Raw genomic sequence first — 24,115 nt, forward strand, 5'->3', positions numbered from 1 at the left:
TTCTCCATACTTCTACCCCTTCTTACTTTTCTCTCTAATCACACTCGCACCCCTCTTTCTCTCACCCCTCTTTCTCTCTCTCCACTCTCATCCCTCTCTATCACTACACTCTCATTCCCCCTCTTTCTCTCTCTCTCTCTCGCTCCACTCTTATCCCTCTCTCCACTCTCGCCCCCTCTCTCCACTATCGTCCCCCTCTTTCTCTCTCTCTTGCTCCACTCTCTCGCTCCCTCTCTTGTGCTCCACTCTCGCCCCTTTCTTCTCGATCCAATCTCATCCTTCTCTCTTTCTCCCTCCACTCTTGCTCCACTTTCGCCCCTCTCTCGCTCCACTCTTGCCCCCTCTCTCTCTCTCTCTCGTTCCACTCACGCCCCCTCTCTCTCTCCACTCACGCCCCCTCTCTCGCCCCTCTCTCCCGCCCTACTATCGCCCCCTTTCTCTCTCCACTCTTGCCCCCCTCTCTCTCTCGCTCCTATCACGCCCCCTCTCTCTCTCTCGCTCCACTCTTGCCCTTTCTCTCTCGCTCTACTCTCTCTCTCGCCCCTTTCTCTCTTGCTCCACTCTTGCCCCCTCTCTCTCTTGCTCCAATCTCGTCCTTCTCTCTTTTTCCCTCCACTCTTGCCCCCCCCCTCTCTCCACTTTCGCCCCTCTCTCACTCGACTTTCACCTCTCTCTCTCGCTCCACTCACGTCCCCTCTCTCTCTCTCGCTCCACTTTCGCCCCTCTCTCGCTCCCCTCGTGCCCCCTCTCTCTCTCTCGCTCCACTCTCTCTCGCCCCCTTCTCTCTCCCGCCCCCTCTCTCTCTACTCTCGCCCATTTCTCTCTCGCCCTTTCTCTCTATCGCTCCACTCTTGCCCCTCTCTCTCCACTCTGGCCCCCTCACTATATCCACTCTTGCCCTTTCTCACACTCCACTCTTGCCCCTTTCTCGCTCCACTCTCGCCCCCTCCCTCTCGCTCCACTCTCGCCCCTCTCTTACTCCACTCTCTCACCTTTGAGTGAAAGAGTGGAGTAGGAGTGGGGTTAAAGAGAGGGGTGATAGAGTGTGGGGAAGGAATGGGGAGTGAGGGAATGGGGTGATAAATTGGGGTGAGATTAGAGACTAACGAGAGAGTAAGTGGGGTAAGAGAATATACTGTTACCCAATCCCTCACTCTTTTTCTCTTTATTCTCACCCACTCTTATTCTTTCACCGTACCTTCCTCTGTATCACTCACTCTCGCACCTTATTTCTTTCTCTCTCCCTCTAACCCAATTATTTGAAGACAGATAAGAGAATTAGAGGGGAAGTGGTAAAAAAGTGAGAGAGGGGAAGAGTACTTCACTACCTCCTTTTTTCTCCACTCTCCCATGCTCTCTTCCTCTCTCAAAGACAACAACAAACCAAAACACTTTATTAATATACAAATGTAACTCCAAACGTGTAAATATCAAAGTCCAAAATAAACTGTCATCATCAGAGTATGTACAGTGTTTTGTGCTAACGATGGATTATTTCTTAACTCCATTGTGAATCATTTAATATAGGTGGGTCTGTCTGTCTGTATGTCTATGCACATAAATTTATCCCGAAAAAGATTATTTCAATAAGTTGCACGTATTTCTCTGACAGAAGGTGTATATTTTTTCTAGAATTCAAACGCATAAAAACTAAGACGTCTATTGATGCCTCCATGAATTCCAATACTGGTACAAGTAGTTGCGTTTCAAATCTCATGAACTAACTTCGTATTTACGAATTCTTTGTAATCGCTTGTACTGGTTTTCTTTATGCGTCACCGTAGGTTCTTGTGTCCGTTTCTTTTCGGAAGCTACAATTGTAATAAACATAAATAATAAACAGGAATCCCATTAAATTGTTAGTTAAATACTAATTCATGGCTATTTTTAAAAAATCAAATTCATTGGTCACTGTTACCAAGTGTATGTGGTTGTTATTTACTATATATAAAGTATATGACTTAAAGGCAAACCATTTATGGAATTTATCTTACACAACACTTACAATCTTTTAGAATTGCAAAACAAATGATCATGTTTTTAAATTTCAGGGACAATCACTAAGTACATGGTTCTTAACACAAACTTTTTTTATTGCATTAGCAAGCAATTAAACATAAAATCCTATACACATTCTAACTCAAAGTTGCCCCACCTTAAAGAAAGATAAAAAAAAATTAAATACATGAGACAACAAAAAATGTATACATATATATGCATACAGTTATACATATGACTGGAACCAATTTCGAACTCATCCTGTATATTGATAAGATCCACATCTCAAATTTGACTTGAATGTGTCCAACGGTTGATGAGATAATGATCGGAAATTGTATACTCAATTTTTCAAAATTCAAGAGGCACAACTCTGTCAAAATTCATCCGACCGAAAGCAAAGAGGTATAGAGTACTTTCCCATTTCTTCGCCCTTTCTCATTTTTAAATGGAAAGTACCTGCTTCTATAATTAGATTTATCTTATGCGTTGAAATTTAAGGTCAAGCTTTTGTAATACTTAAATAAACAGTGGTATTAACAAAACTGGTAATAATTATTCATTTACTATCACATAGTATACGTAAGTAAGTCGAGAAGTTTGAGATCAATCTCTACTTCAGGAATTGCCGCTGGGTCTTGAACAGATGGTATCAATATATCCAATTTTGGTTGATATTGCTAGTGTTTTCCATTTCCTAAATACCAAATGATTGTTGCTATATGTGCGCAACACCCAACGAACTGTGCGGGCACCCGCTTTGCACTCGCAATACCAACCAACAATTGGGTTGTGTGGATCATCATGGTTTATCTTTATCCACAGAAAATATTTCTTTGATGACGTATGCCGAGACTGAATTTTTCTTCAACTGAATCTGTTCAACCTAGCGTTGACCAACTCAACAGCCCATCTAATCTTTGTTACGAGTCTTGATTCATTCCCCTCCTTTGCACTGAATTGTTTTTCTTTAGGGCCAAGGGAATTTTTAAAAAAAAACGATATTTCAACAAAACCATCATCATTAAGACAAAAATAATTTATGCAGTAATTGGGAATCGAACCCATGACCACAAAAGCAAAAGGAAAAAAAACCGATGCCTATAACCACTACGCCATGAAATCAATGATAAAATTCTTATCGTATAATTCTCCATGTAATACAATGAAAGAGTAATCACGAAAATTGGGTTGTTGATTTCACTCTTAAATTTTAAAATGAAAACCATCTTAAAAAAAAATATCTTTGCATTATAGTATTGTTTGATGTCAGCTGAAATTAAATTTAATTTATTTTTTCTGGTTTACGGTGGTTTACGGTGGTTTACGGTGCTTTAATGTTTGTTTTTGTTACTTGCCAATGCCCACATCACATATTCCCATATGGTCAATACAAAAACTGATTATTTTATCGGATTTTTATCAAAACTACTATAACATTTTTTACCAAGCTTCTTTATGATTTGTATGCGCGAACTGTAAAATAATGGAAACATTTGAAAAAAATCAATAAAAATTCATTTTTTAAAATGCGCTATATTGTATGCGATATTTCATTATAAGTGCGCTATACTCCTTTAAACTCAGCCTGTATATTAATAAGATACATCCATATATTAAATTTGAGTTGAATGTGTGCAACGGTTGTTGAGATAATGATCGGAAAGTGAATGATGACGGAATGACAATGTTTGCACACACCGTTGCAGTTATGAGACAACATCTTTCAAAAAAATAATGATTCAATACTTATATTTACGTTATTAAACATTTATAACCTTCCTGCAAATATGATTATGATTTATTTTTATAAAGCTCTGTCTTATTCAACGAGTAATGCGAAATTAACGGAAGAGCCATTGGAACAGCCGAATTATGCTGACAAAATTAGTGCACAGCGTTTTAAATTGTAATAACACAATTTTATTTCTCTTTCTTTAATTTCACGAATGTATAATTATTTTTGGTATACTAAGAAATTAATTAATTGAATTCATTTAACCCTCAAAACATATTTACATAAATGAATTATAATCAGCGTAAGTATAATATCAGGTCGTGATCCGGTTTGAAGTCGCGAGAAGAGTCAGTTCATGTTCTTCGAGAAATACTGAAGGAATACTGAATGTATTCATACGAGTTGGTGATTGGGTCTTCTGTGTTATGCGTAAATATCACTCAAATCAACCAATGCAATTTAATAGAGGGAAAGAAAGTGAATGTAAATATATTTGCTGTGAGCCTATCTAGGGAATACATAGAAGTTAAGATTTGACAAATGTTGAATAAATAAAATGAGTCACTTCGTTTCTTTAGTGGGCGATTTTAATTTTGATACTCGTTCGCTTGCGAAGCGCGACCTCTGGTGAGATAATGGGATAGAACTTTCCAGGACGGGGTAACCAAGAACGCGGATTGACTAATTAACGAAAAGTATAGGACATCATGCATCGCGGGCAGATACCTAGGATCGGACTTCGATTAATACAAATAGTTAAAAAAAATCGTAAAAAATTAATGCGATTTTAGTCTTAATGGAAAAAACTTTCCAGAATGGGGTGCCCAGAAACGGGTTGACTATAATTGACATCATGGCGGAAAGTATAGGGGGCATGTTACCATCAAACATATACTTTGAATCTGACAACTTTGGTTTAAAATATGCCTGCAAATGGATAATAATGCATAATCTAGCGTGTTTTAATTTCATACCTTTTTATACCACGACAGATTGGTTGTAAACCTTAGACATTAATTTGTAACATTAATGACCTTTAACCAGATTATTGTATTATACGTCTATATGGATAAATGATGTATGCATAAAACGGAAAATTTGATGGGAATCCCCCCCCCCCCCCCCCCCCGCCTCCCCGTCAGATTGTTTATCAAAACAGTCTTTTATCTAAAATTCTTACTTGGGACAGTAATAGAAATTTTATTGAAAATTGACCCAAAGAACCAAATTCAAAAAGAGAGGCACTAAATACCCATTCACTGGTTTGAAATAAATACAATTTAAAAAGTTTATTAATTTTTCAGTCTAAGCTGCAACAAACAGGATTAAGGCCACGTACATGTATATATTATCCATTTCAGTTTAGATTTTTCATCCCTGTCCTCTCCTCTAAATATCTTGATTTCTAAATATCTAAATATTTCGATTTTAAGAATAAGATAAGGAAAAAATCGGACAAAGTATATATAAAAATGAACAAAAAATGGTTCGACATACTAAGCAATTATATCATACATGTAATGATGAAATAAAAGAGACAAGTGATCTCTAGAAAAAAAAGGTCTATTAACGAAAACCTATCCCTAAGAATTTAAGAAGGCTTAATGGTCTCAGCTATTCTTTAACTATAAAAATCTCATTGAAAAGAAGAGCTCTGTATAATCAATTCAAATTTCAAAATTGAAATATTTTGAATTCTTTTTTACTTAATGCTAACACAGTAATGGCTTAAAATTTAAGGTAAATCTTTGAGAGAGTTAGCTCTCTTGGTTAACTTGTAACAATTATCTGTTATCCCTTCATCGTGTTTATGCCAACTATTTCATCTATTATATAAAAGCCAATGAAAACATCTAACATTTTGAACTCTTTGAAAGAGAAAATGTCAAATACTGTGCTGCAGTGCTTTATATGATTGGAATAAGTATACTCCAAAAGATACACACAAAAATATCAACAAACGCTAAAAATTTTAATTGAATGGATTTAGAGCTTTTAAATGAAGTAAAAATGTAAAGATTTAATGCAGGGAATGACAGCAAATCCCGTAAGAAAATGGTTTTCTTTCCGTCAATTTCTAAATGTAAAAAGGGGTATGTTAGACAAAAATAATAAGGACTATTTGCGTTATCGCGATTTCGATTGTTCTTCACTGACATGTTTGGGTGTTTATTAAGAACATCGGTAAAATATGGTTGGAATAGTAGCCCAGGGCATGTCTTAGTATAAATATTTTTTAAATAATATATACATCTACTTACAAAAGATAAGAGAACATTATGCAGGACTTTCATGTTGACGACGACGACGACGACGACGATGATGATGATGATGACGACGACGACGACGACAATGATGATGATGATGATGATGATGATAGAAAAGGTTGTCTTCTTTCGTTCACCATTTGCATTTGCTGTATAGACAAGATTCCCCTGGAGAAAAAAAATCGAAACAATTTTCACAAACAGAATGATTTTACACTTTCCCTATATAGATAGTACATGTATATTTACGTTAGTTCAAACAAACATTTAAACATTTAAACAATAAAATGCTGTCTTTGGTGATTCATGCGGCTATCATGGTAGAAAAAATACATTTTAAAACTTAAAAATATATGCAATTTTTTTCTGCAATGATCCTTACCTTCATAGCATTTTGTTGTTATAAATAATGCCAAACAACCAATTATAAACATGTTATTTACCTATTTTGCAACCAAGTTGTAAAAAGTGATTTGGAACACCCCAAATCAAAGTTTGTTATAGATAGAAGAAATAGCCACTTTTTCTTAGTCTGACATCACCATGATAATTTCGTGCAGTCCGTGATTTTTTTAGGCTGCTGAAGGTTTCGACCGATCGATGAACTGGTTAGAACTGGATCGTGTAGATTTCTGCAGGGTTATGAGTCTGAGTGGATGTAAATATCTTAGACACCCGAAGTCAATGAAACCGTGCAATTGATGTCACTGACATTTTTTTTTTAGAAAAACAAATATAAATTGAATGTTTTCATTAAAGCTGCTTGGTCCGATTTTTTTTGTAATTACAGTATCAAAATTTTTTTCATACAAATCATTTATCTTAGAAAGTTATGGACTTTCTCCTATTTACACCAGCAGAATCAGTCTCCTTTCAAAGTTAGAAATATTAAAAGTAAATAAAAATAATTTCTCTTTGGGCAAACGAAAAAACAAACCAAAATGCATCACGGGAATGTTTAGAAAAGGAATCCACATCGTTTCGTCCCCCGAATGATTGGGGTTATTCAACCCGCATGCTATGCATCGATTGTAAAGAAAGCAGACTTTGGAAATATTAGCGAACAAAACGTACACATGTTTAATTGTAATTTGTCTGATCATTTCGACCTTTATTTAAAGCGATGTTAAAGTCGTAATACAACCATACCCGTCTCGTCGTCAGGGGTGAAATTTAACATGAGGCGAAATAACGCGGTACCTTTTAATGTCGTTTGTTTTGTTAACAAATTTTATACGTATTTTTCTTCATTGAAATTTGGCATAATTGACGGCTAAAACTACTACAATGTCTATTATTATACATATACTAAGCATAGCCATCGTTTAAAAGCGTTCATAAAATTTGATATAAAATCGGACCAAGCAGCTTTAATTTGCAAAGCCTAGCTGTACTCAAAGCGACTTACGACTAGTTACAATTTTTGTTGAATTCGTCAAAACTTCGTGTAGCTGTATGCAGTGTGATGAATAAAAGATTTGAATTTTCATAAAATGCATTTTTCAGTTTTTCTTATCATCTTTTACAATAAAAAGTGATTGAAAATACATTTTTTATAGCCAATGCCATGTCTTTACTCATACAATTAGAAAAGCATTTTGAGAAAGACCCCCCAGGCCCTAGGCCTCGCCTGAATATTCTTTATTAAATTCATTTAGCAAAAAAATAGGGGATTAAGGCGTGTAAAATGCCCATTTGAGGAATGATTAGACACTGCAAAATTAAAATATCATTAAATCTGGAAAAAAAATCAAATAATTTTAAAAAGTGTAGATTTAACGTAACATCGGTTTGTAACCAATAAGTATTTTGAATACCTGTTATAGGTTGATTTAAACTGGCGTATGCGTGTCCAAACCTCCAAATAGTGTCATTTTTATAACTTCAATGCCTTTTCTTTTATAGAGCGAGTCTGAGCTCCATATTTTTTTCATAGTCTAAATGCGGTTTAATGGAATTTTAATCAATTTTAATCAACAAAAATGTGGAGAGATGACCTACTCTACTTTAAAAATGTCATTTTGTAGTCCAACAATATAACATTTTAGAAAAATAATACAAGTCCGTAAATTCGTGGCCGATGCCTCATATAGCATTTAAACAACGCACTAAGTTGTGAATGAAATGGCTTAGTGGTAAGAGCAGCAGACATTAAGTAACTTTATACCACTTTGGGTTTTTAGGTTTTGGGTTCGATACCACCAAAACTTAAGGATTAACTATTTTTTTCTTATCGTTTTTTGAAATATTTCAAATTGAATATAGGTAGAAATTACCCTTTTGTAAACTTGTATTATAACATATCAAATATATTTAATTCAAAAAAATGTTAAATTTGAAATTGTATTTTACGACTTAACTAAGCCTCGATTTAGTTTAAACAATATTTATTCATTATAGATTCAACTACATTTACATGATGATAATTACAATTGTAAGATCGGGAAACAAGCCATAGGGCTTATATAAATCCCTCTCTTGCATACACTGCAGAAATGAGAGGTGTGAAATGAAATGTAAGTACACGGAACAAAATAGGAAAATGTGTCAAAAGTCAAAGTTGGAAACACATTTTATAAGGTAATGAAAAAAAAGTCAACAAAATAAAATATCATGAAAAGAATATTACAATATATTCGTTGACTGAACATCAGAACAGAAATCTAGTATACATAATCACGTGTTAATGTTCAAACACATCCATACAAAAAAGGTTTAGGTTTAACGTTAGGTTACCGTTTAACAATTATTTCTGCATGTCTTCAATTAATGAAAACTACTGCAGCTAAATTTAGTTAAATATGCAATACATGATACCATTTTGATTATTGCAGGCACGTAGCATCGTTTTGAGGAGGAGACTTAATGTAAAAAAAATTGTCAAGCAAGAAAAAAACAGACAACTTACCAAAACCGTGAAAATCCTAATCCCGGGTCCTTCCTTTGTCTTGAATTTGTACATGCTCCCAAATAAATGGGGGGGGGGGGGGGGGGGGTAGACAATACCATGATAAAAAAAATATCTCTACAGTGTGGGTCATAATTTCTGAACAATTCAAACTGTTTTTACTTCTAGTAGACTAAGATGAATATTTGAAAACTGTATGCATTTATTCCATTGTAGTACATAAAGGGGATTTTTATTGATAAAAACTTAGTCAAAATGGCATGTACTAAATTTTGAAACAAAGGTAAGTAACATTTACGCGATTTAATTTTCTCGAAGTTTCAAATGAAGACTATTTTATTAGTGAAGAGGGTCCTTAGTTACTGTTATTTTAACTTTATTTGTCGATACTTTTTTTAAATATCCTTATTTTAATTCAAATTAAGTATAAGTAATTAAGTAAATATGATAATATTGTTCATTATTTATCATATTCAATAAAAATATTCCTATTTGAAAATACTGATCGTCTCAAGCCGATTTTTCTCGGATTCATTACACAGCAGACATAAAACAAAATGACCTACTAGATAAAGCCTGTCTGAAAAAAATAATTTCACAAATGATTGAAACAAATTTTTGATTATGCGGTTATATGTTGAAATTTTGATTTAAAAGAATATTTATCTTTTTTTATAAAGGGTACGGTGTACAAAGTTTGTGAATAAAATCATAATAGAAATACATAAATTTGCAACAACCTGTGCACATGATATTTATTAAAATATTAACAAATAACATTAATCTAATATAATGTACGGCATATAGAAACATAGAAACTGTGAATCTCCATTATGTTTTCAGGTAATGTCCGGGGGTCCAATTATATAACGATAAACAGTTGGGAGGGAGGGGTTTACATGTAGAACCCAACAAGTTGATGTCATTCGACACCAATGATATACAATGAAGTACTTTTATCACTGAATTTTGATAAGTACATTGAATTTATCATTTGTTTTTCATATTTTTTTTGTACATGTAATTTTTTTTCTCGAGAATAAACCAAGTGAAACAAAAACATAACTTTAATTTTGATGATTTAAAGCATTGTGAGCTGCAATTTTCATGTTGATTTTTTTTCATCACTTTTCGCACTATATTTCGATAATAATGAATACCTTTGTTCTCAAACTACATTCATCCACTGCTATGAAAAATGTCCAGATTATCTGTTTTGAAACGCCCCTCTACCGCTTCAGGTTTCAATACTATTCCCAAAATAGAAAGTCTACGGGGATTTTGCATTGCATCAGCCATTATTAAGCCCGGATGATAACGTTGAAAAATTGCGCGAGGTGTCCCGATTACTTCCGAATGGAAAAAAGGTGTAAACATTTCCCATTATAAATCTCGGTAAGAAATTGGTTTTCGTTCCTATAAACTTGTATGAGTGAAAAGGGATAATTTGTCAATGAAGACATCTAGGATTTTTCCATTTCATCGATTTCAACTGTACTTTTTTCACAGGTATATGTATTTTTATCAAAAATCATCAAAAAGTGATAGAAGCGATATCTTGGGACAGACTATAGCAGGTTTTTGCAGCAAAGTAAAATTTTTAAAAAATACAGCTCATATTGCTTTAACATATAGCAAGTAATTGGTCATTAATTTTGAATCTGACATCATGCATCTATACTGTAGAAATTGAGAACGAGCGAAAAACGTGAGAGGTTAATGGATTAAATAAAATCATTAAAACTTAAAATTCCATGCTATTTTAATCGCCGTCACGTTTTAATTTCGTGCAATTGAGGTCATGCAAAATGAATAATTATTGATTTAGATGATATATTTAAATAATGTTTTAAATCAAATTAATTAGAATTCTACCAATGATAATGCATGCGCGGATCATGATTTGTTTTGGCGGAGGGTGTGGAATTCTAAAGGATAATTTTGCCCCCCCCCCCCCCCCCCCACGGCCAGGGGGATGGGGTTAAAACCATTTATTTTTGGTAATTTTACTTTTAAATTCAATAGGTATGAATTTTCCACGGGGATCATTAATCACGAATAACCATTTGTCCTACAAATAGATACATGTATTTATTTAAATGTATTTTTAATCACTGAATTATAATAGTATGCTCGGATGGGGGTGGGGGCTCCAAAGGACAATATAGTATTCCAATTCCAAGGTTTTCGATCTCTTTGACCCCTTCTTTCTAGATCTACATACGTAATAAATAACTCTTGCGTAAATAATTAAAGCTCCTTGAATATTTAGAGGTTTTACCTTTTTGTACAGACAACACATATACCCGAACTTAAGTATCAGCTGCGCATAGAAATTCATTTACTACATATTTGGTAAGCTTTAAACCTCAATTAATACATTATCAGGCTATATAATTATCAAATACGTAGCATAGTTTTTGAAAGTAGAATGGGGGGGGGGGGGTTACCTTGAATCTTTACAAAGCAAACAAGAAATTCGCCAATCATCAAAATCTAAATTCCTAATGCCAAAGATAGGGGGGGGGGGGTGTTAGTTCATAATTTCTTTAGAACCATTTTAAGAAGGCCTTGGACTTTCAGTAGGATGTAAATATCTATTTCTTTCGTCAAAACAAGTTAAAATGACGCTTGGTTTCAAGCGAAATATACACCGATTGCGTAGCATTAGCTCAAAAGCCAGACAAAGCTTATTGATTTCAAAGAGCCATGACTGAGTGGCAATAGATAGGCCTACGCCACATTTCTGTTTGACACAACTACCCAAAGTCCAAGCTCCAGTTAAAATGGTTTTATCTAAATATATTTTTAATCAAGGAAAAATTTCTGGCCTTGGGATCATGAAGCAATTTCAAACTTAAGTTAAAATTTCAGGCAGTTACAAAATGATTGTTTATCATAAAATGACGTTTATAATTAGTAATTAACAACGTTATATCAAGACACTTTTAATGGTATTTCAATTTTGTTCGTGTTTTTAATCAAGAAATATTAAGACAGTGTACGATTTTTAACTTAAGTCTGAAATTTCTTCATGATCCTGGAGTCTGTTCCGAAAGTGGGGATCGTCCCTCCCCATCTTTACTGAGTGCTGCGTGCCAGATTATATAAAACTACTAACGTTATTACTGGCAATATTTATAACAATTCATTATTAGGGGAAGACTATCTAAGTTATTTAGAACTTGTATCTAATCCATTTGATTAAATCAATAAAATATATGTTCAATTCAAAATTCAACTACTGCGATGTACATGTACTTACTATTTGAGGACCCGAGCTGCACTGAAGTTGTCTTCCCTCAACAGAGCATTCGTCGATTCCTCAGATTTCCAAGCTTTGTTCCGTTATTGTCAGTTTCAGCACAGGCATGAAAAAGTATAAGGTTTTTTTCTACAATTAATGTAAAATAAAGGCAATGTGAACAAAAGAAGTTTTTTATGAAAACATTCAAGGTCATGATTTATAGCCGCAGCTGCATGCGCGGATCTAGAGAAGGATTTCGGGGGTGGGGTGGGGGTCTGAATCCACCCTTTCTGGGAAATTTCAAACCTATTACATTAGCGTAGATAGAAAAGTCACTGAATATAACACGTAAACCTTTGATCTTCCCGGTAAACAAAATAATGCCTCCATCCCCCTTCCCTCCTTGATTTTTTTCATAAACGCAAAAATAAATCACCAATGAGACAAAAAATAGCGAGCATATATACATGTAACGAATTCGTATTTGAATTTCTACGTACCTTTTGAATTGTACCAGGATTAAAAAGGAAGACAAATTTTCAGGCGGGAATCTGTTCTTGTAGATCGCCGTGATTTTTGAACGTCCGCTGCCCTCGAAGACTGCTCAGAACAATGCGCGGTCCTTGCTCTTGATCACGTGGGCAGTAAGGTCGACCGTGCAGTGAGCGATCATCATGGATACACTTGTCGGGCAATCAAATCAATAGAGTCAATAGATTGTGTCAATCTCTCTTTGTTTACTTTATTTTTGAAATAACAAAAAATATGGGTCCATAAAATTTCTCACTTATGTGTGATGCTTTCATAGTAGGATAAATTTGCAAATGTAAAAATTTGGATCATAAACAACATGGCTCATTAATTTTCATTTTATGAAAAATGTAAAAATTTTGATCTATCCAAATATTAATTTTTCATTCCTCGTGTGTTAAATAATATTGTGTATAGATGGTATCAATGGATTAGTGGTCTCGTTTTTGGTATAACTATTATAAAGATGCATGTAAATGATTCCACATAACTTGCTATCATTTCCGTAAGCATCCCCCCCCCCACCAAATAAAAATGATATGATTCTAGTATACACACATAAAAAGGATAACGTTCAGTTTTCCGGAACTCCATAAAATTTGGAGTACAAGATTTGACATCTAACACATTTTATAAAAAGCGTAATTGTATCAAAACAGTAGGATATAACTTAAGGTGTCTGTATATTGAGCTGGTAATAAATTGTTGTAATAATTTATTGATCTCCGTTACATGTAGTAAAAAGGAATAAGAACTGCATGTTTTAAAATGTTACCAGTACTGCATTTTATTTCAAGTGATATTGTACATCTATTATATATATCTTTTTAAAAATCACATTAAATTTATAAACTATAACTCCTGTTTCCGTAGATCAAAAAACAAAGAAACAATCAAAAACCAACTAAAAAATCAACAACAAATAATATGTAAACCTATTTCATGGTTCAAGGGATTGGTGACAGTAGGTTTTATTTTTTATAACATCCGGCTTCCTTAAGGATCCTCGACACCCCGTGACTTCTACTTTTTATGACAGAACGCAACTACATGGCGCATTGTAAAACTAACTCTGTTGCGCATTGGGTGTTGCCTCGGTCAACCAGCCCGCGGGTACCGAGTTCGAATACTATAGGGAATTTTATTTTCACGAACAGCGGTAAAATTTAAAAGTTGATGAAGAATTTCAAAGAATGAAGCAGATTTCAGGGTATGAAGGAATCTGATAGTCCTGAGTTCATTAGTTTTGCGTAGTTTTACTTCATTATCAATTCACATGCTCTTTAATCTAATCAACACCCTCTTTAATTTGAAATACACAAATAAACTAAAAATTTCTCTTTCATTGTAATAATTCAAAAAATGAAACATATATTAAAAAATCAAAGCTTCTCAGAAATGTTATACTTTGATCTACATGCATAAGGATCGATACTTGGGTTTCATATTCCAGAACAGATTCAGTTTCATTATAATTACATGTAAGTACCAGACCATCAATACACAACAGTATATAAAGCAGACTGTTGACTGTTCTTGGTCGACAACAATTCACAATGTGGACACTGGTTGTTATCACGATGGTTGTGTGGGGTGTTGATGCCAAGGGAATCAAACTTCACCTCTCAGGTAGGTACATAGATTTATTTCATTTAAGACTTGATGGTCGTTGGTGACCATATTTAAACTTCATTGATCTGTCTTATTAAGAAAAAGACTGCTGCATTTAAATATAGCAAAATGTTTAAATTTTAAAGCTCAAATCATGGAATTTTTCTTCGCTAAAGAACGTGTTCAGAGTGTAATAAATATAAGGTAGACATGATGGGTAATTGGCTGACCACTCAACTTTCCTCATAAAAAGACCCACTGCGGGTTCGAGTAAAGCATCATAATTTCAATCTTTGTTTAGGAGTACTGTTTCGTAACATGATTAATTTAATGTTCTTCATGCAGCTTCATTACATATTCCATTTAAAAAAGGCACAAAATTGTTACAAAATATCTTGGATTACCTGGTTATCATGTCACAGGTTGAAATATGAAAGACTGAAATTGTTATTCATAAAAACGTATATTTTTGATACTTATGATATAAGACATATTTTTATACTGTGCTTAACCAAAGAACAAGTGAAATAAAAAAATATATATAGTTAGAGAATCTTCAAGATTTTTTCAGCGTATAAAGCAGTTATTAAAATCGTACATCTGTTGACATTTATTGTTAAAGGGTTTATGAAGAAGGAACTTTTTCGATAAAAGTGGCCTGAAATTTTTTTCGGAAAAGAAATTAAAACCGGTTTCTAACATTTTTCAGTACTTGCATACAGGTACTTATATAAGCAAAATGTTCCTTATTCTTGTTTATTTAATGAAAAGCTGATGTATGTATTTTCAAGATAATATTTTTTTCTATCATCTTATTTGATTTTAATGGTAATGACAATTGCATTTGCATTGTCTTTATCAAACACTTATTAAATATAGATGAGATGAAGTCCATGTTGGGGAAATCCGACTGGGACCACCAGGACACAGCTCTGTCCATTCATGGACCGGTTACTCTAGATATTCATTCCAGCTTTAAACTGAAGAAGGGACGATTGTTTCTAAAGTCAAGTTAGTAAGAACTAAGGTGAAAAATGATATTTTTAAAAACAAAACCACGATAGTATCCTTTTTTTCTTTAATTATTATTTTGTTGAAACGTTAAGAATTTAACAGCCAACACAAGGACTGTGCGCACATTAAGAAACACTGGCCGACGAGTGGAGATGGCGTGTACACAATTTACCCAACCCCGGGGACAAACAAGACTGTGTTCTGTGACATGACCACTGATGGAGGGGGGTGGACGGTGAGTAGTCAGTTACACTGCTGACATAAAATAGCAACTTTTAAAAAGTGAAATGGTAATGATTTGAAATCCTTTTCAAACTCAGTATTTCTTTTTAAGTTTACAATACTTAACAAATATGTAGTAAGGTATTTCAAATATTTACATAGAATGTACATTCATATTTGTATTTTATTCATCGTCACTGTATACCTGTTGGAAACGTTTTACTTTAAAAATTTTAATGAAAATATATTGAAAACCATGTTGTAAATATGTTTCTATTTCAGAAATATAAATGGAGGAAAATGATAAGTTATTGATGAGAATTTCATATCTTAATGTTCCATCTTAAATACGTTTATCTGCAGTGAATAGCTACTATTTGTTGAGGATATGCAAATTACGGCGACTATACAATTTTTCATATTTAAATATATGTGTACTGGTAGGTAATACAAAAAAGAATAGACGGAGAAACAGACTTCTTCAGAAACTGGAAAGGTTACAAAAATGGATTTGGTCACGCTGATCATGAGTACTGGTTGGGTATGTCAACGTAAATTTCCTTAATTAAGCACAAAGATAAAAAGGTGTTTAAAAATTCCAAATATGTTTTGTTTGTTTGCAGGAAACGACGCCATACATGCACTGACAAAAGATAAAAACCAGATTCTTAGAATTGATATGATGAAATTTTCGGGAAAGAAAGGTCATGCGACATATTCGTCATTTTTTGTTGATAACGAGGCTTACAAGTATAAAATGACGCTTGGGAGTTTTAACGGAACCAAGGGTTTGGGTATGTTTACAATTTATGGTTATTTCTTATAAACCATCGAAAACGTTTGAATAACATCTGCCTATATATATATATATATATATATATATATATATATATATATATATATATAGGTGGGTTTTTTTTCAAAATAATAGGCTTAAATCTAAAAAATACATTGAATATAATTATATATGGTGTACGATAGCTATTTATTCTAAATTCAGGAGATAGTTTGAAACATTCAAACAACTCATACTTCAGTACAACGGATAGGGATAATGACAACGGAGGTGGCAGTTGTGTACAATCATATAAATCTCCAGGATGGATGAATAGCTGTTTTGAAGCCAATTTGAATGGTGTGTACCCAAAAATCTCTCGCTACACTACCAAGGCATTCCAGTGGCAAAAATGGGGAAGGTTGGAGCCGCTGAAGTCGTCAAAAATGATGATTCGACCCAAGGACACTAATTAATTAAGCAAAAAAAACAAACCAATGGAAAAGTAAAATTGATGTAATCATTTTTTTTTTGTGATAATAATAAAGAACATTTGAAGTGATGTCAGCTACATTTGATTTACTGTTAATGTATAGAGAATATGTACTATAGAAAATATGTACTAAAAATGTTGCTTGGTCGATTTATCCACGCTTATCGTTGTCATACAATGGATATGCAAGAATATTTAGAAATTGTATCAAAATATATGTGAAAGAAAAAACATTCTTCCTCCGATTTTACTAGAAAATTTCTATAAAAAAAAGGTTTACTAGTATATTCATCTGCGAGACTAATCAAATGTTACAGACGAACATTTTTAAAATAAAAATGGCCTTGAAAGTTGCTTGAAACTGATCAGTAAAAAAAGTAAAAAGTAATAGAATTAGATTTTAATAACTCTTTTCATCAATGACACAGTCGCAAATGATGTTGAGGCGTGGTTTGCATGATAGTACGAAATTAAAAAATGTCAACGATTTATGTAATTGAGCAATTGCTGAAAATTATACAAGTATAAGTAATCAGGAATAATTCTTTGAATATTATAAGGTGATTAAATATGGTAAAAAAAAGAACAAATCTATATTACCAATATAAACATATAACTCTCTCTCTCTCTCTCTCTCTCTCTCTCTCTCTCTCTCTCTCTCTATATATATATATATATATATATAAATATATATATCAATTTGAAATTGACTTTAAATCAATATTACTTAAATAATTTTAAGTAACTGTACAACACTAGACACACGGATAGAATTTATAGTAAATTTTAAGGCCCATAGATTTCAATTTCAATGTCAACGAGTCCGACTGTACATGTATATGATTCCCAAACGCGTGCATGGTAATATATTTATGCCCACGGGCACTCTTCCTTCGTCGTTGTTTGGGGACTTTCAATTTTAAAGATTCATTAAGTTCAGCCTTTTTACCGCCCTTAGAGTATGCCATATATTGTCGCCTCCAACAGCGTCTATCGACACAAATTGTTGATAATTCATTATTTTATCTTAAAATATAATTCTATGCAGTGGGTGTTGCTTCGGTCAACCAACCCGTAGGTACCGAGTCCGAATACTGCAGGGAATTTTATTTTCGTGAACAGCCGTAAAATTTTAAAAGCTGATTTTTTTTCTCCAAAAAGTGAAAATTGTTGGGTCAGTTTCAAGTCGAACACATGCTTATAATCCATATCTTTAAGTAATTTAGAAGAATTGGCTTGTAGGCAAAACTTTTCCCATGTGTGTGGGAGACCGGCATTAAGAATTTCAAAGAATGAAGCAGATTTCAGGGTATGAAGGCTTCTGATAGTCCTGAGTTCATTAGTTTTGCGTGCTTTTACTTCATTATCAATTCATATGCTCTTTAATCTAATTAACACCCTCTTTAATTTGAAATACACAAATAAACTAAAAATCCATCTTTCATTGGAATAATTCCAACATGAAACTTATATTAAATCAAAGTACTGAAGAACTGACGGGAGTTGATTTTCTCGATGTTTATTCATTTTAAAATCAATGATATGTTATTTTGCATGACAAGTACATGTAGTTTCTAATTTGAATTACGCACATTTTTATAATATGGATTTCTGGACTTTTTCGACAAGAATGTCGAGAAACCCCCAAATGAATCAAATTATATAATATTTAAAGATAAAATTAATTCAATCAAACTATGCACCAGTGATAGAAATATTTCTCGAAAATTGTATGGCTCCAAGCAATATTGAACTCTAGTCTCGTTCAACCAAACGCTCGGCTGACACCGTAAATCTCCGACAATGATTTACGGAGACAGCCGAGCGTCGAGTTGAACGAGACTATATTGAACTCTGGCGTAGGAATACATACGACTACAAAAAATATTTAAATTGTTCGTACCATTTAAAATCTGACTATATTTAAGGTATTTATAAATAAGTTTCCTTGAAAAACAATGCTTTAGCATACATTACATCGAATTCATCAATTATTTTCAAGAACTAAGTCTTGTCAGCAGCAATGATTTGTGCTGAGGTCCAGACACTGTTTCACTTTCGGTTTGTCTGAGTAAGTGCATAGGAGAGTTGATTAAAATCAACTCCCAAAAATCAAAGCTTCTCAGAAATGTTGTATTTTGATCTACATGCATAAGGATCGATACCTGGGTTTCATATTCCAGAACAGATTCGGTTTCATTATAATTACATGTACAATGTACTTGTAAGTACAAGACCATCAATGTACAACAGTATATAAAACAGACTGTTGACTGTTCTTGGTCGACAACGATTCACAATGTGGACACTTGTTGTTATCACGATGGCCTTGTGGGGTGTTGATGCCAAGGGAATCAAACTTCACCTCTCAGGTAGGTACATATATTCATTTCATTTAAGACTGGATGGTCGTGAGTGACCATATTTAAACTTCATTGATCTTATTAAGAAAAAGATTCCTGCTTTTAATTATAGGAAAATATTTCAATCTTAAAGCTAAAATTATGGAATTTTTCTTCGCTAAATAACGTGTTTATAGTGTAATAAATATAAGGTAGACATGATGGGTAAGTAGACCACTCAGCTTTCCTCTTAAAAAGACCCATTGCGGGTACAAGTAAAGCATCATAATTTTAATCTTTGTTTACAGGAATTCTGTTTCGTAACATGATAGATTTAATGATCTTTATGCAGCTTTATTACATATTCCTTTTTTTAAAAAAGACAAAAATAATTTTAAAATACATGTATCTTGGATAACTTGTTCATCATGTCGCAATATAGTTGAAATCTTAAAGACTGAAATTGTCATTCAATAAACAAGTACATTTTTGATACTTATTATACATATCGTTATACTATGCTAACCCAAAGAACAAGTGAAATATATAATATATATATAGTTAGAGAATCTTCAAGATTTTTTCAGCGTATAAAGCCATTATTGAAAAAGAACATCAGTTGACAGTTGTTAAAAGGCTTATGAAGAAAGATCTTTTTCGATTAAAGCGGCCTGAAATTTTTTTCTGAAAAGAAATTAAAACCGGTTTCTAACATTTTTCAATACTTGCATACAGGTACATATATAAGCAAAATGTTCCTTATTCTTGTTTATTTAATGAAAAGCTGATGTATGTATTTTTAAGATAATATTTTCTTTCTATCATCTAATTTGATTTTGATGCTAATGACAATTGCCTTTGCATTGGCTTTATTAAACACTTATTAAATATAGATGAGATGAAGTCCATGTTGGAGAAATCCGACTGGGACCACCAGGACACAGCTCTGTCCATTCATGGACCGGTTACTCTAGATATTCATTCCAGCTTTAAACTGAAGAAGGGACGATTGTTTCTAAAGTCAAGTAAGTAAGAACTAAGGTGAAAATGATATTTTTAAAACAAAACCACGATAGTATCCTTTTTTTCTTTAATTATTATTATGTTGAAACGTTAAGAATTTAACAGCCAACACAAGGACTGTGCGCACATTAAGAAACACAGGCCGACGAGTGGAGATGGCGTGTACACAATTTACCCAACCCCGGGGACAAACAAGACTGTGTTCTGTGACATGACCACTGATGGAGGGGGGTGGACGGTGAGTAGTAAAACGGTGGACATAAAATAGCAAGTTTAAAAAGTGTTGGTAATGATTTGAAATTCTTTTCAAATTCAATATTTTGTTTTAAGTTAACAATGTTTATCAAAACTGCAGTAGGGTATTTTGATTATTTACATAGTAAGTATATACAGCTTTGTATTTTATTTTTCGTGACTATATACCTGTTTGAAAAGTTATACTATCAAATATTATTGTAAGTATGTTCAAGTTTCTATTTTGGAAAATATTAAAAAGAAAAATGATGATATGAATGGCATTTCATACAATGTACTTTTCCATATTTAATACATTTACCTGCAATTAATGATTAACTATTGTTTGTTTAGAATGTACAAATGACTGTAACGATACAATTTTTTTCGGTCATAATAAAAATAGTTTAAGTTGTTTTTTATAGGTAACAACATTTCATATGTGTTGAAAACTTTTGAACATGTCTAGCATGATTATTAAATGTTTGAGGGTTTTTGGCGAGGAATTCGAAAACAAAAATAATTCCAATGCGAATCCCAATATATTAAGAGCATTTCATAAATATATGTGTACTGGTAGGTAATACAAAGGAGAATAGACGGGAAAACAGACTTCTACAGAAACTGGAAAGATTACAAAAACGGGTTTGGACATGCTGATCACGAGTACTGGTTGGGTAGGTCGATGCAAATTTTTTTTATTAAGCACAAAGATATAAAAGTTTTTACTTTCCAATATTTTATTCTTTTGCAGGAAACGACGCCATACATGCTCTTACAAAAGATAAAAATCAAATTCTTAGAATTGATATGATGAAATTTTCGAGGGAAAAAGGTCATACGACGTATTCCTCATTTTTTGTGGATAACGAGGCCAACAAGTACAAACTGACGCTTGGAAGTTTCAACGGAACCAGGGGTTTAGGTATGTTTACATTTTATGGTTGTCTCTTCTAAACCATCGAAAACATTTTAGACCTGCTGATGTACATAAATAGTACATGTATATATATAATGCTGATATTTTAGAAAAAGAAAAGGGTGTTTTTCAAAATAAAATATATAATTTGTTTATACATAAATTATTGAATAAAATTATATATGGTCTATGAATATTTTTTATTCTAACTTCAGGAGATAGTTTTCGCAGTTTAAACAACATGTACTTCAGTACAAAGGATAGGGATAATGACAAGGACGATAGTCGCCATTGTGTACAAAGATACAAATCACCGGGGTGGATGAATGGCTGCTTTGCTGCCAATTTGAATGGTGTGTACAAAACCTCTCTCAGCGATTACACGGAATTACACTGGCAAAAATGGGGAAAGGACGTGTCGCTAAAGTCGGCAAAAATGATGATACGACCCAAGCAAACCAATTACTAGTAATTGATATAGCAAAAACAACAAACCGATGAAAAATAAAATTGTTGTTTATTTTGTCGTGATTGAAACTAATAAAAAAATATTAAGACAAGTATTTAAAGTGTTGTTATCTACACTTGATTTACAATAAAGGTATAGAAAAAATAAGTTATAAAAATGTTGGCCGGTTATAGGACTTATTTTTCTCTGCATCTTTATTGTCATTGTCATAGAACGGATATGCAAGAATATTAAGAGATTGTATCAACATCTACAAGAAAGAAACTGCATTCTAATTTAAATTCAAACCAAAATTCATATAAAAAAGAGCTTAACAGTTTATATTTTTCTGCAAGGCTTGTCAAATATTATCGACGAACATTTTTCAACTATAAACTTGAAAGTTGCTTGAAACTGGTCAGCAAAAGAAGTAAAAAGTAACAGATTTCATCGAAGTTATTCTCTCACGTGCATTTTATTATAATTATTCAGTATAGGTATCTTAAAACATTTACATTTTCCAGTATATTTGACTGTGATAACACTACCAATCAAATGTAACGTTTAGTTCAACTCTTTTCATCAATGACGCTGTGGCAAATGAAATACTGTTGGAGTGCAAGCATAATAATAATGGGGTTTGCATACTAGTAATTATACGAATGATCAAATCTATAATCAATAAATCCCTTCGGGCTTAATTTGATTTCATCACGCTCCAACAGTATATATTTGATCACCCATAATACTCAAAGAATGATTCCTTATAAGTATATAACAAAAATAAACATGTATAAAAATATATTCACGTTGGTTATGTCAATTTGAGATTAACTTAACCTATGATTTTTTATTCCTAGAATATAATCAACATTATACTTATATTTATATAATTTTCAGCAATTGTACATGACACACGGATATATCTTAAAACTAGTCTCACTGTATATGGTCCAAAAAGTGTGCTTGGTAATACATGTATATTTTTGTCCACGGGCACTCTTCCTTCGTCAATGTTAGGCATTGATCTTCGATACATAAAATTCAGCCTTTCAACCGCCCTTGAATATGACACATTTTGTCGCCTCCAACAGCGTCTAGTGATACACAATTGTTGATAATTCATTATTTTGCAGGGATTGAAATATATGGTAGCCCGACGCCCGGGGCTAGTCAGTTTAAAACTTGGGCATGCTCATTTTTACCAACTGAGAGTCCATCGGGCTAGCAAATCAGGGGATTCAGAACTGTATTTTGATATGAATAAAGTTTAAACATAAAATGTGTTGTCTCTGAGAAGAATTTATTTCAAAATGAATTAAACAGCTGTAATTGTGTTATACATATATTTTTATTTTGCATCTTAAAATGGTTGGGCTAGCTGATTTCAGCTTTGGGCTAGTAATTTTTTACTGACTAGTAGCCCCTGGGCTAGTGAGTTTTCCTGGAATATTTCAACCCCTGATTTTACCATAAAATAAAATTTTAAACCAAAAACTACGGTTTCACCGCAAAACCAGTTACAATTTATACATTTTAAGTTTTCAACAAAAATTAAAAGCATCGCCGAAATAAGCTCTCGTAATAGACTTTGACATGTGACTTTTATATTTGAGGAAAACGTTAAACGCAAAGTAATCTTAGACGTGATTGAACGGGCCTGGAAAAACAATGCTTTGTCTTGAACCACACTGAGTTTAATTGTAGAAAACCATTTTGATTATATATATATATATATATATATATATATATATATATATATATATATATATATTTATATATATATATATATATATGTAGAAAATTTGAAAAATGAAAGACAACACAGAGTAAAACGTTAGCGCTTTCATTCAATCTTCAGACGTTTTTAAAATAACAATTACGTTACTTGGTGACGTCTACAATACAATGACGTCATAGTTAAAGTTAACGTAGTAGAGGGATAATGCCGCGTAATCTTTAGGGTAATTCAATGAAATATATACACAATACATAAAAAAGTTAAATTATAGCAGTCTGTTGAGGCAAGGTTTTAAAGTTTGAATAAAATGTTCTTCTTTTTCTCTTCTTTCCGTTGCACTCTCTGTAAAATGTTTATAAAAAGGAAACACTTTAAATTGCCCGCCTCCGCATACATCGATGTGCTCGCTGAGTTTTATTTTCCGGTACTCTGGGTCTTTTATTTACTGTTTATGCACCCGGATTCTTGTTCTTAATGTTGTCCCTGTTTCGCCGATATAAAATTTGTTGCAACCATCACATATAATGGTATATATTAATTTATGCGGAATTGTTTTCCTCTGAAGTCAACTGAGCTGCCTTGTTTTAAAAACGGACACGTGCCG

General features: G+C 33.1%; 1 protein-coding gene and 1 long non-coding RNA gene across 2 annotated transcripts; one reads left to right on the forward strand and one right to left on the reverse strand.

Annotated features, from left to right (window-relative positions):
- Positions 1 to 1,406: 1,406 nt before the first annotated feature.
- Positions 1,407 to 6,068, reverse strand: LOC128175372 (uncharacterized). The gene is made up of 2 exons (XR_008242677.1): positions 5,998 to 6,068; positions 1,407 to 1,811 (listed from the first exon to the last, which is right to left on the reverse strand). It is a non-coding gene; the product is annotated as an uncharacterized LOC128175372 (long non-coding RNA).
- An 8,165-nt stretch (positions 6,069 to 14,233) lies between these two features.
- Positions 14,234 to 21,812, forward strand: LOC128175371 (angiopoietin-1-like). The gene is made up of 11 exons (XM_052840938.1): positions 14,234 to 14,318; positions 15,180 to 15,311; positions 15,407 to 15,549; positions 15,981 to 16,077; positions 16,160 to 16,330; positions 16,537 to 16,671; positions 20,040 to 20,171; positions 20,265 to 20,407; positions 20,984 to 21,080; positions 21,158 to 21,328; positions 21,538 to 21,812. The coding sequence occupies exons 1-11, from the start codon at positions 14,246 to 14,248 to the stop codon at positions 21,789 to 21,791; spliced, it is 1,548 nt and encodes a 515-aa protein (XP_052696898.1). The 5' UTR covers positions 14,234 to 14,245; the 3' UTR covers positions 21,792 to 21,812.
- Positions 21,813 to 24,115: the final 2,303 nt, after the last annotated feature.

This window comes from Crassostrea angulata, chromosome 3 (genome assembly GCF_025612915.1).
Source record: "Crassostrea angulata isolate pt1a10 chromosome 3, ASM2561291v2, whole genome shotgun sequence".
Taxonomy (NCBI): domain Eukaryota; kingdom Metazoa; phylum Mollusca; class Bivalvia; order Ostreida; family Ostreidae; genus Magallana; species Magallana angulata.

Coding starts and splice junctions, on each gene's coding strand:
- LOC128175371 (XM_052840938.1), top strand. CDS start 14,246: ATGTGGACACTGGTTGTTATCACGATGGTTGTGTGGGGTGTTGATGCC. Junction 14,319..15,179: donor AATCAAACTTCACCTCTCAG/GTAGGTACATAG, acceptor TATTAAATATAG/ATGAGATGAAGTCCATGTTG. Junction 15,550..15,980: donor CTGATGGAGGGGGGTGGACG/GTGAGTAGTCAG, acceptor GTGTACTGGTAG/GTAATACAAAAAAGAATAGA.